Here is a 14,117-nt window from a genome sequence, read left to right as displayed (position 1 = left end):
TTTTGTCTACCTATCAAGTCCTTTCCAAGGACCAGGGATAGGCAGATGTAAATATTTAATGGCAGTACAGGTATTGTCGCAGGAGATTGTTATTTTTTGTGCTAATTGTGGATATATTAAATTGTTTTTGATAGCATTTCAAACATTTGTAGGTGAATAAATAAATAATAAAATAAGAATACAGCAATACTAAGTTTCAAATGGATTAACACAAAATGATTATTTCCAGACCACTTTGTGTTTTAGAAACCTAACTGGAAGTCAAGTCAACCAAACTGATCAGTCACACATAAATACAGGGACCCTGGGCAGCATCATGTAACGTTACAATGGTTTACAGTACATATTTCAAGCAAAATGTCCTATCACATATCCCCAAGGGAATATTTTAGTAATCTGCAATTTCAGTTATCATTACTCACACTGTACAAGTTATTTTTTAATCAATAGTTGTTATTTGAATATTTGATTTTTTAAAAAATGGTAGCTAAAGAAGGACTAGAATTATTTTCTTCCTAAGGCTTTACATATTTATCTAATATTTGTCTAATATTTATCTAATATTCTAATGTTTGTGCACTTTAATGTTCATTAACAGAATGTACATAAAGAATATTCTGAGAAGTAAAAGAAATGAATATATAACAGCATTTTAAAACAGAGAACAATTAAATACAAATACAGGGCTTGGTGGCTCAGCAGACTAAAAGCTTTATGATTAACACCAGCTGTCTGCAATTATTGTAAATTCGAATCTCACCAGGCTCAAGGTTGACTCAGCCTTCCATTCTTTCTAAGGTAGGTAAATTGAGGACCCAGTTTGTGGGGGCAAGAAGCTGACTTTGTATAAATATACAAAAGTATGAAGGCTATTGCTCAACGCATTGTAAGCTGCCCTGAGTCTCCGGAGAAGGGCGGCATATAAATCAAATAAAAAAAAAAAAGAATACAAATATCAGAAAAGAGGGAGGAAAAAAGCTAGCAGTTAAATCTATTTACGAGACCGCCTTCTGCCACCAATAGCCTCCCACCGGCCAGTACGCTCACACAGAGTGGGCCTCCTCAGGGTGCCGTCCGCCAGACAAAGTCGGCAGGCGACCCCCAGGGGGAGAGCCTTCTCTGTGGCGGTGCCCACTCTCTGGAACAACCTCCCCCCAGAGATACGTACAATAACAGACCTCCGGATTTTTCGTCGGGCCCTGAAAACCTATTTATTTCAACTAGCTGGGCTGGCTTGACTTAAATTTTAAATTGATTTTAAATTGGGTTGTTTTAATTTACGGCCAAAATATTTAATTATTTTAAACTGCTTTTAAATTTTGTATGTTCTGTTTTTTACTTTGGCTGTTCACCGCCCTGAGTCCTATTGGAGAAGGGCGGTATAGAAATGGAAACAAATAAATAAATAAAGAGCATACACGGGTTAACTTCATTTCTTATTGAAAAACTGAGTAGCAATCCACTGCACAACAGAAATCATGTCTGTTGGGAAAGGGTTTGATGACACTGCACAATGTATGCAGAAACAAAACCACAAAAATCCCACAATTGCATTAATCTTTCTGAACTGGCATGTTGTAATGTATTAATAATACATTCTGATTAATCCATTGGTGGAACTGACTATGCGTAGGATGAGTGCACAGAAGAATTAATAATTTCCCGCTAAGAGAAAAAAATAATCTGTATCTAATTGCAACTGTTTGTGTTGGTGGGCATGAGCTTGAATCATAGAATTATAGAGCTGAAAGGAACATTGGCGATCTTCTAGTCGAGCAATCCCCAACCTTTATGACTTGGTGGCCCAGGGGGAGAAGGAAACTGGCCTGTGGAAGCAGTGGGCTGGTGCATGCATGTTCACACATACCAGCCCGCCACTCACGTGAATCAAACTGCATGCCGCCAGCCTGCGCAAGTCGAGCTGCACACGTGTGTCAGCCCACCACTTGCGCGGCCCACTTCTGAACCAGCCACAGTCTGGTAGTGATACATGGCCCAGTAATTGGGGACCCCGTTTTTTAGTCCAACCTCTGTCCAGGCAGGAATCCTTATATCATCGCATACAAATGGCTGTCCAATTTTTTCTTGAAAACTTTCAGTGAGTGAGTACCCAAAACTCTGAGAGGCAAGCTGTTCCAATCCTTCAGTACCCTGGGATTTAAGCCATCTGGTCCCGGATTTTTGAACTTTTCTAAAGCAAATTGGTATTCTCTTACCAATTGCTTGCCTATCTTGACCTGCATTCCTGTTCTATTTCCCATGGTATTGCTTTTGATAAACTAAATTATTTTTTCATTTTGCATGATGACAGGAGGGTTAGATTTCCCATTCGCTGCAGAGTTTGTTTCTTAGTTGATGTCAAGGTAGTTAAAGACTTCCATTACTATAGTGGTTTTTTAGCACACAGCTAACTGATTAGCAAAAAGTTAATATATTTCCTCAGCTTGGTTGGGTGGCTTGTAGTTCCTTCACACCTATAGCAATTTTCCCCCTTTTAATTGAATGTTAGTTTAGAAGAGAATCAAACAGATAAACCAGAATTTATAACAATCAATGTTTCCTGTCAAAATAATTGCTAAATTCATTATTTCACCCTGTGTGCTTATGGTCTCTGAAACTCTGGAGGGAGTAAAACCAGTTTTACTGACATATCCAAAGAACCTTATCATTAATATCTAATCTTGCACTGAAGTATTCTGCCAAAATCCATTTATCATTAGGGAATTAATTAATTGTTGTCACTGATTTAGGATAGCAATCCACATGTAGAGAGAGAAGCATTCATTAATTTTAAAAAACTGATTCTTTATCTGCTAGTTAATAGCAATAGTTGCTTGGTCACAGATTACAAGAATAAAAGCAGCTGAGCATAATTTGACAGAAATTAAGATGCTGTGGTAGAACATCTAACAGAGCCTGGGGGCAAGAAGGAGGGAGGTTCCAGGAGGAGTAAAACTAAAGAAAAGATGCTTTAGTTTAGGGAGGAAGGAAATGTGAGAAAAAGACTTAGAATAACTCTGCCTTAGTTAGACTTAATATAAATTGATCTGGAGAATTGCTTTGCCAGGGTTTCAAGTTTCTGTTACATTCCTCTGCTAGTAATAAAGATCATCCAGAATATAAGTGGTTCTTGTTTCGTGAATTTGCCAGCCTCAAAGGGCTTGACATTAATATTGAAACCCTCCAAAGTAACAAGACAATTATTTTGTGTCTTACACCTTCAGACAATAGGCCTTGGACATCTTCATACTCAAAGAGTTTTATTATAAGCCTCTTAATAATAGTTCTCGCAATCATTCCTTGTGGGGCTTATTTTACAGCCCCATTTTCTCTGAATGGATTTGATATGTATCTGTTTTTGATATTCCCATTGTTTCCTCAATGGTCCTGTTAAATTCCTCATTGATTTAATCATGCAATCTTTGACTAGCTGAATTTCTGAATCTCATTTCATAGAATCGTATCACAATATATACTGCATAACCTAATGTTGCAGATGATCCAATCTGTAATCCAGTTCAAGATTATCTTAATTGTTTAGCTTAAAATTTCATATAGCAAATAGATCTTCTTCTTCTGCATCTTGTAGAATTTTGAGTTTGATCTTCAGTATTTTATCTGAACAAATAAACTTATTAATTTGTCATTGTCATTCATTAAATGTGTTTTTTTCCATTCTCATTGGGACCATTTGAAATTCAGAAATAATACTTGATAAGATAATTTATTTTTACTATTGATATTTTTTCTAGACTTCTCCATCATATCAGCCATTATATTTTTCCAGATTGATGATGTTGATGATCATAGGTGAATAAAAATGCTAGATCCAGTTTAAACATCTGGCTGACTATGTGATGAGCTGTAATAACAGTGAAATAATAGTGAAGTCCTAAACTAAAGTTGAAGGAACTGGATGAACTTTAATCTGTTACTGGAATCTATCTCAAGACTGAATATGTATTGTTGTGTAAAAGCAAAAAGTTGTGGTTGTAATGTTGTTACTGTCTACTGTGCTAAAGAGAGTTGGAAGTCGGTGCCTTTTCTCTCCCCCCCCATTAGACTATATCCTTTCTTTTTCCCTCCCTCTCTTCTTACTTTTCCATGGTTTTTTTCTTTGTATTTTATACTTTGATAAACTAATAAAAAGTTAAATTACTAAGACTGAAGCCAGTCTTGAGACTGGTTGGGAGAGAACTCTCAGATTGTGGTGAGAGACAAGATTAATAACTAAATAAGTCTTTTATTATGCTTTCAAACAGGAGAGTGATTCATTAGGAAACATACGGTATTTTTCATTACAGAAGTATCTGTAGCTCTAATTTAAATTTAGTCTTGCTGTCAGAATTCTGGCTCTATTTCCAAAAGTTGTATCTTGGTATACAATAAACATTGATCACTTAAACCTACTAATTTTAACTATTTTTGCCTTTGAATTTTAAAATGGACAATGCTTTGTGGTTGAAAATACAATTTACAATTATAGACAAAACATCTTAATTAGGTTGCAATCTCATCCTGCGTTTGCGTGCAAGTTACTCAGAATCAATTCAAACAAGCCTCAGCTTCTCCTTGGCATCTCTCCTCTAAGTCTTTTCCATAATCTTTCTTCAGCCTGGAGGCCTTATGTGTAAAATCTCTGCCCTACCTCTCTTATTCCTTTCGCACTTGTAGGTGTGCCACTTCTAAATAGCCTTGCTTCAAAAATGAAGAGAGATATTGTCTCTGGAGAATAAACAAAAAAACTGCCCAGTTGCTCCTATAATGGCTAAATATATGACTATTTAATTGACATATCTCAGAGACAAGAGAGAGGGACAAAAACAATAACAAGGGTGGTGGTGAGGAGAGAGATACTTAATGAAAGATATTGAGAGACTAAGGTTGTCTTTTGAAGAAGACTAAACTTGTTGTACAGCAGAGCACCTGTGATGAAATATTTATCACAAGCAGGCTCTCCCAAGTTCAAGGAATTTTAATTTTTCACAAACTCTTTTGTAAAATACAGTAGCCATGTTATACTAGGTAGCTATGGGAATAACACAGAAAAAGAGAAAGAAAATAAAATGTTCCTAATTTTAAAAAGATTCCATTGCTATTATAGCAGTCAAGTAATTTTGAAAAGAGAATTCCATTTTAGAAGATGTGAAATAATAATTTATGTGCTTCCAAATATATTTAGAATGAATATCTTTCTGTAGCTTCCACCCAACTCTTATATTTGGCATCAGAGTTGGCAGGACTTTGAATGGTCTGCCAAAGTCATGCTGCCTTGAATGGTCACTAAATGAACTGTTCTAAATCAAGGACTACCTACATTAATATCTATCTTTGAGCAGATAGAAGATAAGGTTAGTAAAAAAAACAATTTTTTTTACCAAAGTCACATAACAAAGGAAAGTTAGTGGTAACATTTTTCAATGAAAAAAAATATAAAAAACATACAGCAAGAGACTCAGAGAGTGTTACCCCAGCATGAAAACTATTATTTTATAAATCTAAATCCCAACTGAAAGAAAAAAGAAAGTACAGCTGCTAGAGACTTGGTCACATTTATGTTAGCACGTTGCCAAATATGATGGTTCATTATTATCTTAAAGCATTTGGATCAAGTTAGAAATACATGGTTGAATGCCAGTTAATTTAGAAATTGAATAGAACAAAAATAAACATTTTCTCATGGAGCTTCTACACAGTTCCATCTATGTGCTACTTGTGACTTCTTCTGGAATGGAAGGGTTTGCTTATAGCCACTTATGCTTTAGTTAGTTGGACTACTATAGTGATACTGATTACTGCAGTGTGCTGTATATGGGTCTGTCCTTGAGAAGCATTTAGAAGCTACCTTTAAACTAAAATGTAGCAGCTTTTTCATTGCATCCATATATCACTGCTACTTTTGGAGCAGAATTGCTTGCTGATTTGCTTCCAGTGTGCTGATCTTTAAAGACCTTTAAAGCCATGCACAGATCGAAGCTTGGATACCTGCAGGACCAGCTTCTCACAAACAGGTGGGTTTTCTTCACATTCTCCCCAGATGCCATCTATAGAGTCCATAGAAACATGTCTTCTTTATTCCAGCCCTCCTCCTTTGGAACAGTGTCCCTTCTCCCCCCCCCAACACATTTGAACGGTCTTCCCCTGGTGGCATTAGTGTAGCTATTCATTCAAGTCCTAGAAGATTAAGATTAAGTACTTCTACTAGCAAAAAGTAATAATAATAATAATAATGGAGAGAAGGGATTGCAATTACCCCCTGAGTCTTATACTGTGATTTGTATGGTTTGGTTTTTCAGTTGTATTTTATTTTGATCTGAATTACAAAGGGAGAACTGCATGTCGCTCAGAATCAATTATGACTGGAGTAAGATATAAACCCTGTAAAGTAAACCAACAAATGCTTTTGTATGGATAAAATGTCCCTTGGATCTCTGACCAAGGATAGTTTATTTTTTATTTTTTGCAGCCGTCGGGCAACCGAAGGCTAAGAAGCCTTAGGTCATGAGGGAAGAACACGAGGCAGCATGAAACTTCTCAGCAAGGCTTGGCAATGTGGCTACTGACTAAGACTGGATTGTTTATCCCCTACTTCAATACCCTGTATTCTGAGTGGGATGTAAGGAATGTGGTTGCATGGTTGTTGCAAGTATCCTTCAGCAGTGCATGTGACAAGTAATCAACAAGCATCACTTCCCATATCTGTATCAGTGTAACCCTGTAATTTCCCTTCTTAAAAGAGGAAGAATTTTTGAAAGCCTTGTACATCTGGATAGAGAGGCTAATGGAGTTGGTGGAGATGGCAACATTGATTGCTTTGATCAAACAAAAGACGTTGTCTAGCTCTGTTTCCATTTGGAAACCACTTTTGGATTTTTTTTCTTGAAACAAAGAAATTAAATTTTAACTTTCGGGTTTGACAATTAGAACTGTTCATGATTATAGAAGTAGTAGGTGTTATGGTTAATTTTAGAGGAAAAGGTTATTGTACTTCATAATTGCATCCAGAGGTGGTATTCAGCCAGTTTGGACCGGTTCGGGAGAACCGGTAGTGGCAATTTTAACTGGTTCGCTGAACCGATAAATACCACCTCTGGTTGGCTCCACCCCTGCCTGCCGAATTGCTGCTCGCTTGCCCTGCCCACCCGCTCGCTGCTCACCTGCCCCACCCACCCGCTCCCTACTTCCTCACCCCGCCTGCGCACTTGATGCTCACTCACCCTGCCCTGCTCAATGCCCAGCCCACCCACTAAACGCTCGCCATGCCCAATATGTTGCCTTCGCCACGCGGCTCAGCTAATTGCCTTGCCAGTCGCCTCCGCACCTCGCCCGCTCTGCTCAGCTCACCAAAAATAAGCATGTCACCCGCTCGCCCTTCGCCTTGGGTTGGGGGCCGGGGCCCAAGGACGTGCCATTCCCTGAGGCCCCAGAGCCTCCACCCGCTCACTGCCTGCCTTGGATGGGTTGGGGAACGCACCATTCCCTGGCTCCAGCCTTCCCAGGGCCACCTCCTGCATGCCGCTTGCTCTCCCTTCGCCACACGTCACCCCATTTCCCTTCCTTCAGAGGCCCCGGCACTTACTCAGTCTCCCCAATTCCTCCCCCCCCGACCGCCTCTTTCTTCATCCCGTGACCTTACCTTCCTCCTGCGGCTGCCTGGCTGCCAGGGAAGGCAAGCCAGGGCTTAGCCTTCACTGCTGGGCTCCCTGCCAGCCTGCATTTGTTCGCCCCCCACCTTAGTGCGAGAAGCTTCCCAGCCACCGCCTCTTTGCCAGCCAGAACTGAGCCGGCAGCGGTGGCTGGCTGGAAGCTTCAGTTCTTGCACTGAAAACTATCGGCGTCTGCTTCCTGAACGCGCCAAAAAAGAGCTTCAGTCCCATGACCGTCGCTGGTCTGGATGCAGTTCAGGATATCACCTTTAAAGCCATGGATGGCATGAGGACAGGTTGAAGAACTATCTAACCCCCCACGGGACTGGTCCACCACCCTGCTGGCACAGGGGGCATGCTGTGGGTTCCATCAATCAGGGAATTTTGGCTGGCATGGTCCAGAACCTTTCCTACCATGGTTCCTGTCCTTTGGAACATCTTAATCTGTAAGGCGAGATTGGCTTCCACCTTTCCAAACTGCCATAAGGCTCTGAAGACTTGGCTTTGCTAGCTGGCTTGGGGGCCCAATTGAGTGTATTACACTGGAGGTGGTTGATAAATTAAGAGAAAATCCATCTCCCGCATCCTCCTTCCTTCCTCATATTTTAAATGAAACTTTACTTGGATTGTAATTAATTTTTATTGTTTTTAGAAATATTTATCTTTTATGGTTTTATTGCATTTTATATTGTAAACTACCCAGAGTTGCTTTGAAGAGATATGTGTGGCTAACATGATTAATAAGTAAATAAGCCCATTTGAAGTTCTTTGATTCAAAAATGGCTACTCTTTGATGCTCAGTTTCACCCAGTTAAGGTTATGGGAACAAGATTTTTAGTAGTATCATCATCAGTCATTCGTGTCTGACCCTTGGCCATTCTATGGATCAGCAGTCTCCATGCCTCTCTTTCTCGCATTGCCTCCTTCAGATCCATCATGATCATGTTGGAGTCATCCTTATAATGTCCAGTCAACCAGGGCAGCCTTTCCTCCTTTTTCGGCTGATCACTCCTAGCATGATTGACTTTTTTATTTAGTAAATGTACATGCCGTCTGACATTGCTTCAGCATTTGGGGGGGAAAAAAAAACCTCTCAAAGTTTTCCAAAGCACTACAAATATTGGAAATTTCAATTTATGACAAAATATAAGATGAAATTATTAAAAGAAGATGTTGCAACTAGTCTATGGCAGATAGTGCAATTCAGATGTATTGACCATGGTATTTCAGACATTTCCTTATCAACTGTCCTGGAAATCATGCTTGGTGGTTGTGATCTGCTCAAAGAAAAGTTGGCTAAAGCATTTAGAAGATCTAGCAAAATATAGGCTGAACCAGGGTTGAAATCCAGCAGTTTTGGAGAACCAGTAGCAGAAATTTTGAGTAGTTCAAAGAACTGGCAAATACCACCTCTGGCTGGTCCCAGAGTGGGGTGGGAATGGGGATTTTGCAGTATCCTTCCCCTGCCACACCCACCAAGCCACACCATGCCCACCAAGCCACGCCCATAGAACCAGTAGTAAAAAAAATTGAATTTCACCACTGGGCTGAACCCAATAGAAGTGAAACAATTGGTTTACAACAAACAAAATTGAGCCATCTACTGGTTACTCCAGGGGTGGGCAATTAATTTTCCCAAGGGGCCATATGAGAAACTAGTCTATTCTGGAGGGCTGTCACTGCCCCCCATCCCTACCCCTGGCCGCTGTAGGCTGAATAGGAACAGCCAAAGGGCTGGATATGGCTTGCAGGCCATAAAATGCCCCGGTCTGAATTACATTGTTGACCATTAGCCAATGTGAGTTATGTTCAATAATAGGAGACGGAGGGCAATGTTAATATTTTTACTTGAAGAGTAATATCAGTATACAAAGCACAGGATGAAGGTTTAAAGTGCACACTTTTATTTTCTATTACAAAGGCTAAAAGAAACAAATTTATTAAGAACAAGAATGTTATTAGGACATCTATAGTATTATTTGATTACTGGACTTTGTGAAAGATATTATTACTCTTTAATAGTAAAGTGTGGTATTCTTAAAATATATTAATAGATATTTTGAAGGACTCTCGAGCTTATTACAAACCCAGCTTAGAAATAAAGCATCTCCCTTCATTCGCTTTCCTTTCTCCTCACATTTCTAACGGACAAACTGGTAGAAAGCTTGGTTAACCAGCTTCCCATTCAAATTCATCTTGCTCCATTTTTAGGTCTAGGAACAGAGCCTTTCAGCTTTTTTTCTCTTTGGCATCTTATATGGAATCGCTTTTATATAAAGAATAATATGTCATTTCAAGATTTCAGAAGCACATTTTGTATTTATTAATAAATACAATCAATGACAACATGTCATCATTCTCAAATGCTTTCTGAAAATCCTTTCCTTGCCAACCTATTAAATTTTAGTTAACTATAGCCTGTTTTATTGTTTTAATTCAGCTGTTCAAAACACTGGACTTAAATGCTGCAGGATATAGCAAGTTGTAATATAGCAGAAACTGATAATCCCGGTAACCCCTGGGTTGACAAAAAGAAAAAGAAACGTAATGTCAGAAGAGAACCCCTACTCCTGTCTGGTATCTCCTTCCTCAAAACAATAAACAGATTTTACTTCCTCATTAGCTGAATATTTATTTCTGTGAATAAGATTTACAGGCGTTTTCAAAATAGTAGATTCATGACTGGTGGGGATAATAATCAATGCTTTATTGAATCCCAGAGAAATATTCATCCCCTCCCCACATCTTCTTTCTTTCAATGAGAGATGCTATATTCCCTGGCTTGAGTCCTTTTCCTTAACTCTCAATAAAGATTCCTTATACCACACACATATATAATATTATATAGAGTGATATATTTAATACCTGTGTATATATGTCTTATGAAAGGAGTACATATATACACACTAGAACAAGTCTGGTAACAAAATACTGCAACACCACATACCAGATTATCATATCAGGAAATAAAATGAAAATTTCCACTGTAATGCCCAGAATACGTGCACCCAACGTGCTCTAACATCATAATCCAAAGCCTTTTTTCCCTCCAGCACAGCTGTACTGAAGAGGGCAGAAAAAGGCTACAACTAATTTTAATTACTTTTTTAAGAAAACATTTTATTTAGCTCTATAATCTAAATAAATGCACATATCTTGGGTTGACACAGCATATTGTTATATTTTTAGATTCAGCAGACAGTTTAGAATGTTAAGCATCCATCTCTTATTTACCTCCATTTTTCTTAGAGAAATAGGATCAACAAATTGAACAGATAATAGTGTATTGTGTAACTTACTCAACACATCTATGCATGAGAAGAGGGAATGCATCCGGCTCATTTAATTGCAACTGGGGTCCTGTGGCTTCATTTAATCCAGGATCAATAATTAAGACTACAGTATTTAATTAGTGAGACAAGAGATGTACTCTTTTATAAAAATAAACATCTAGGATAATGGAAAGTATATAACAGAATCTGAAAAATCTTGTTGCAAGTTCTATAACAATCAAACTGGGGAGAGGCTGGTTTAAACAATTTTCAGTCCAGATATGTATGGGTTCCACACAGGATGACAATTGGGGAACATAACTACTTTTAAAAGATTTAGAAATACAAAGATTCTCTACCCATACACAAATTTCCCAGCTCAGGCACCCTCTAGATTGATGAACAATTTCTTTCATTGCAGGTCAGCACAGTCAATTATCATGTTCAGTATTTACGATGAGGGTAGCCATTTAACACATTTGGAGGGCATCAGGTGCATGATGCTAAAATATTCTTCTTCAAAACTTAGAAAAAAATATCCAAACTTTTCTCAGGAAAGGCTGATCTTTGCACATTAAAATAAACTAAAAATACTTGCTTTTATTCAAGGAACAGATGATTTTAGACCAAAATTTGTAATGGGTAGAAATGAGTAATTAAAGTTATCAAACAAATGTGAGTTAATAATCCATCTATATCAATAATAGCAGAAAAAGAGACTGACATTATATTCTTCCTACTAACTGCATTTCCTTTATAATTATTATACATTTTATATTATTATACTCATTTTTCTTCTTCATATGAATAAGGGTAGATCATCTTGACTGATATTACTTCAAAAGAAGAAAGGTATAACATTCTACAGCATTCACACTTCATAAAGAGTAAAGCATTTTGTAAGCAAGCCTACAGATTTTAGATAGATATCTTTATGTGAAACCTTCACATTCAGGTTACACCATGCCTTCATCCACTTTGCAAAAGTATAAAAGCCAATTTTGTAGCACCATATACCCAAAACATATATGTACTTCCCTATCAGACCAATAAAGATAATTGCATTAAAAATGCTGAGGATTTTTTGGTTACAGTTGCAAAATCCATGCACTATGAATCATTTGTTTCCTCCTATCACATCAAACAATGTGACATTTTTTCCTACAATCTGTTATAATAATTCTGTGAAATGTTACTATCATATTTTTTCTGACTTTATTGTTCAATTGACCACTAAGTTAGTGGAACTTAATTCCTAGTAAAGATGCTTTAAATTACAGCCTCTTGAAGTTCTTTTTACAGGTACATTGAATATAGGTACGGGGGAAATTTTCTTGTTCTTTATTTAAGAAAAGGGAAGGAAACTTAATGTTCTAGTCTTATATTTAACTTTTATTAGTTTGAGATATGAAACATTTAATTGCAAGTCTCTTATTTGCAATTCAAATTAAACAGATGAATTTTGAAAATGTATTTTGAAAATGTTTAATTTCTTTTCCCCCTTGAGATCAAAATTACCAAGATACTTTTATAATTAGCACTAAATTATTAATGCCAAAGAAAGTTTATAAACCTGATTCTTTGGCACAATCAGATTTATAAAATCCATTCCTGGATAACAAACTAAATCCTTTCATCACATTTCCATCATTTCTGTTTTTTCATAGCCACCAGAACTGTACCTACTAGAGAGAAGACTACATGTATAGTGGGAAACTATTCTTTTTCAACAAGCAGGTTCTCTGCAGAAACCCAAACATATTAACATGTTCCTGTACAGGAAAATTCTCAAATATCTTTAAAGTTCTCTCTAAAGAAGAAGAAGCAAAAAGTAACTGTTCTGATTGCTGACATACCATCAGAAATAAAAGTTATCTTGGACTTATATATATTCATACAAGGCCTAAATCAATCATCAATTATCTATTGTATTTTCAATAATCTTTAATATGAAAAAACTAATTGCTTCCAAAGACAGCCAATGGCTTTTCTAATGTCATGTGACAGGATTGAAATTCTTTGCTTTCATCTGTGATGGAATTCTGGCTATACGGAGAAAAGACATAATGTATTCTTTACTAGTATTTCTTTAATTACCACTTAGTAGTATTAAATAGTAAATACTTTACTACTATCATTTAAAAGCAACCACCAGAATAATCTGAACGTTTTAGAACCAGATTGAAGTGGGGGAAGCTTATATCTTATTCATATTTAACATTTTGTATTGTTAATTTCAACACTGTGGCCCTAAAGACCCAGCACACAAGTGTCTGGCTTGAAAAAAACCCTGCATCTTTGACATACCTCCTCGCTCTATGCTTGCTTCTGTAATACCACAATATCCCATCAAAAATTAAATGCTCAAAATAAAAATCTGGTTGGGAAATTAAAAAGAAAAACATCTTCTCTTTTATGAAAGAAAAAGAGAAAAGGAAGCTGGTAATTGACTGAAAAAAAAATGGAAAACAAAATGATAGAAGCATTGTGTCCACTGGCTACTGATGATTCAATCCTTAATTCCATTCAATGTTAGTGAATCATTTTGATTATCTTACAATCAAAGCCACGGTATTGGAACAATTTTCAGGCTCTTTGTAACTGCCCAAGCTTCATCTTACTCCAGTTCTGAAAAGTCTGCTCATTTCCACCACCACCCAGAATTATATACTATCACGTAATAGAAAGTTGTATTTGCCAAAGTCATCATCTCGAGGGCACAACAGCATATCCTTTCGAGCTTTAGCCAGTTTCTGCTTCATTACTTCCCTCCGATCCAGCCATTCTGTCAACTCATCTTGTCCATGAGCAAAGAGACATTTCTCTCCTTCAGGACAGCCTTTTGTTTTCTGGAACCTGTAGGAGGGCAGTATACAACTGTCAATTTTTTAAATAGGAATCTCTCTTCTTTAATTCTCTAGTATTTGAACTCAGAAAGTTAATTTTAAATTACAGGAAGATTTTTCCCTAAAGCTGCAGGGCCCACAGTATGAAAGGGGCAGATTTTTCAGCAAACAATCCAGATTCTAGCACATGGGAATCTAGATCAGCTAACAAAATGTTCTACCGACAAAGTGGCCACCTTCAAATAAATCACATGAAAGCTGGTGTATGAAGATTAACTAAAGAATCAATAGTAGGAGAAACTATAGAGCAAGATTTTACAGCTTCTGAAATCATCAGCCCAGGAATAAACATA

At 37.4% G+C, this 14,117-nt stretch overlaps 1 protein-coding gene across 15 annotated transcripts in view; it reads right to left on the bottom strand.

Annotated features, from left to right (window-relative positions):
* Positions 1–9,527: 9,527 nt before the first annotated feature.
* The window catches only part of ZC3H7B (zinc finger CCCH-type containing 7B), a 58,377-nt gene continuing 53,787 nt past the window's right edge, over positions 9,528–14,117 (bottom strand). For all 15 annotated transcript variants that reach the window (XM_034402894.3, XM_034402892.3, XM_087873106.1 and 12 more), the window contains one exon: positions 9,528–13,774. In XM_034402894.3, coding sequence (XP_034258785.1) covers positions 13,582–13,774 — 193 coding nt within the window. In that variant the 3' untranslated portion in view covers positions 9,528–13,581. The remainder of the gene's footprint in view (positions 13,775–14,117) is intronic.

This window comes from Pantherophis guttatus, chromosome 7 (assembly GCF_059756535.1).
Source record: "Pantherophis guttatus breed Tessera chromosome 7, ASM5975653v1, whole genome shotgun sequence".
Taxonomy (NCBI): Eukaryota; Metazoa; Chordata; class Lepidosauria; order Squamata; family Colubridae; genus Pantherophis; species Pantherophis guttatus.
This window is presented reverse-complemented; position numbering and strand designations above follow the sequence as displayed.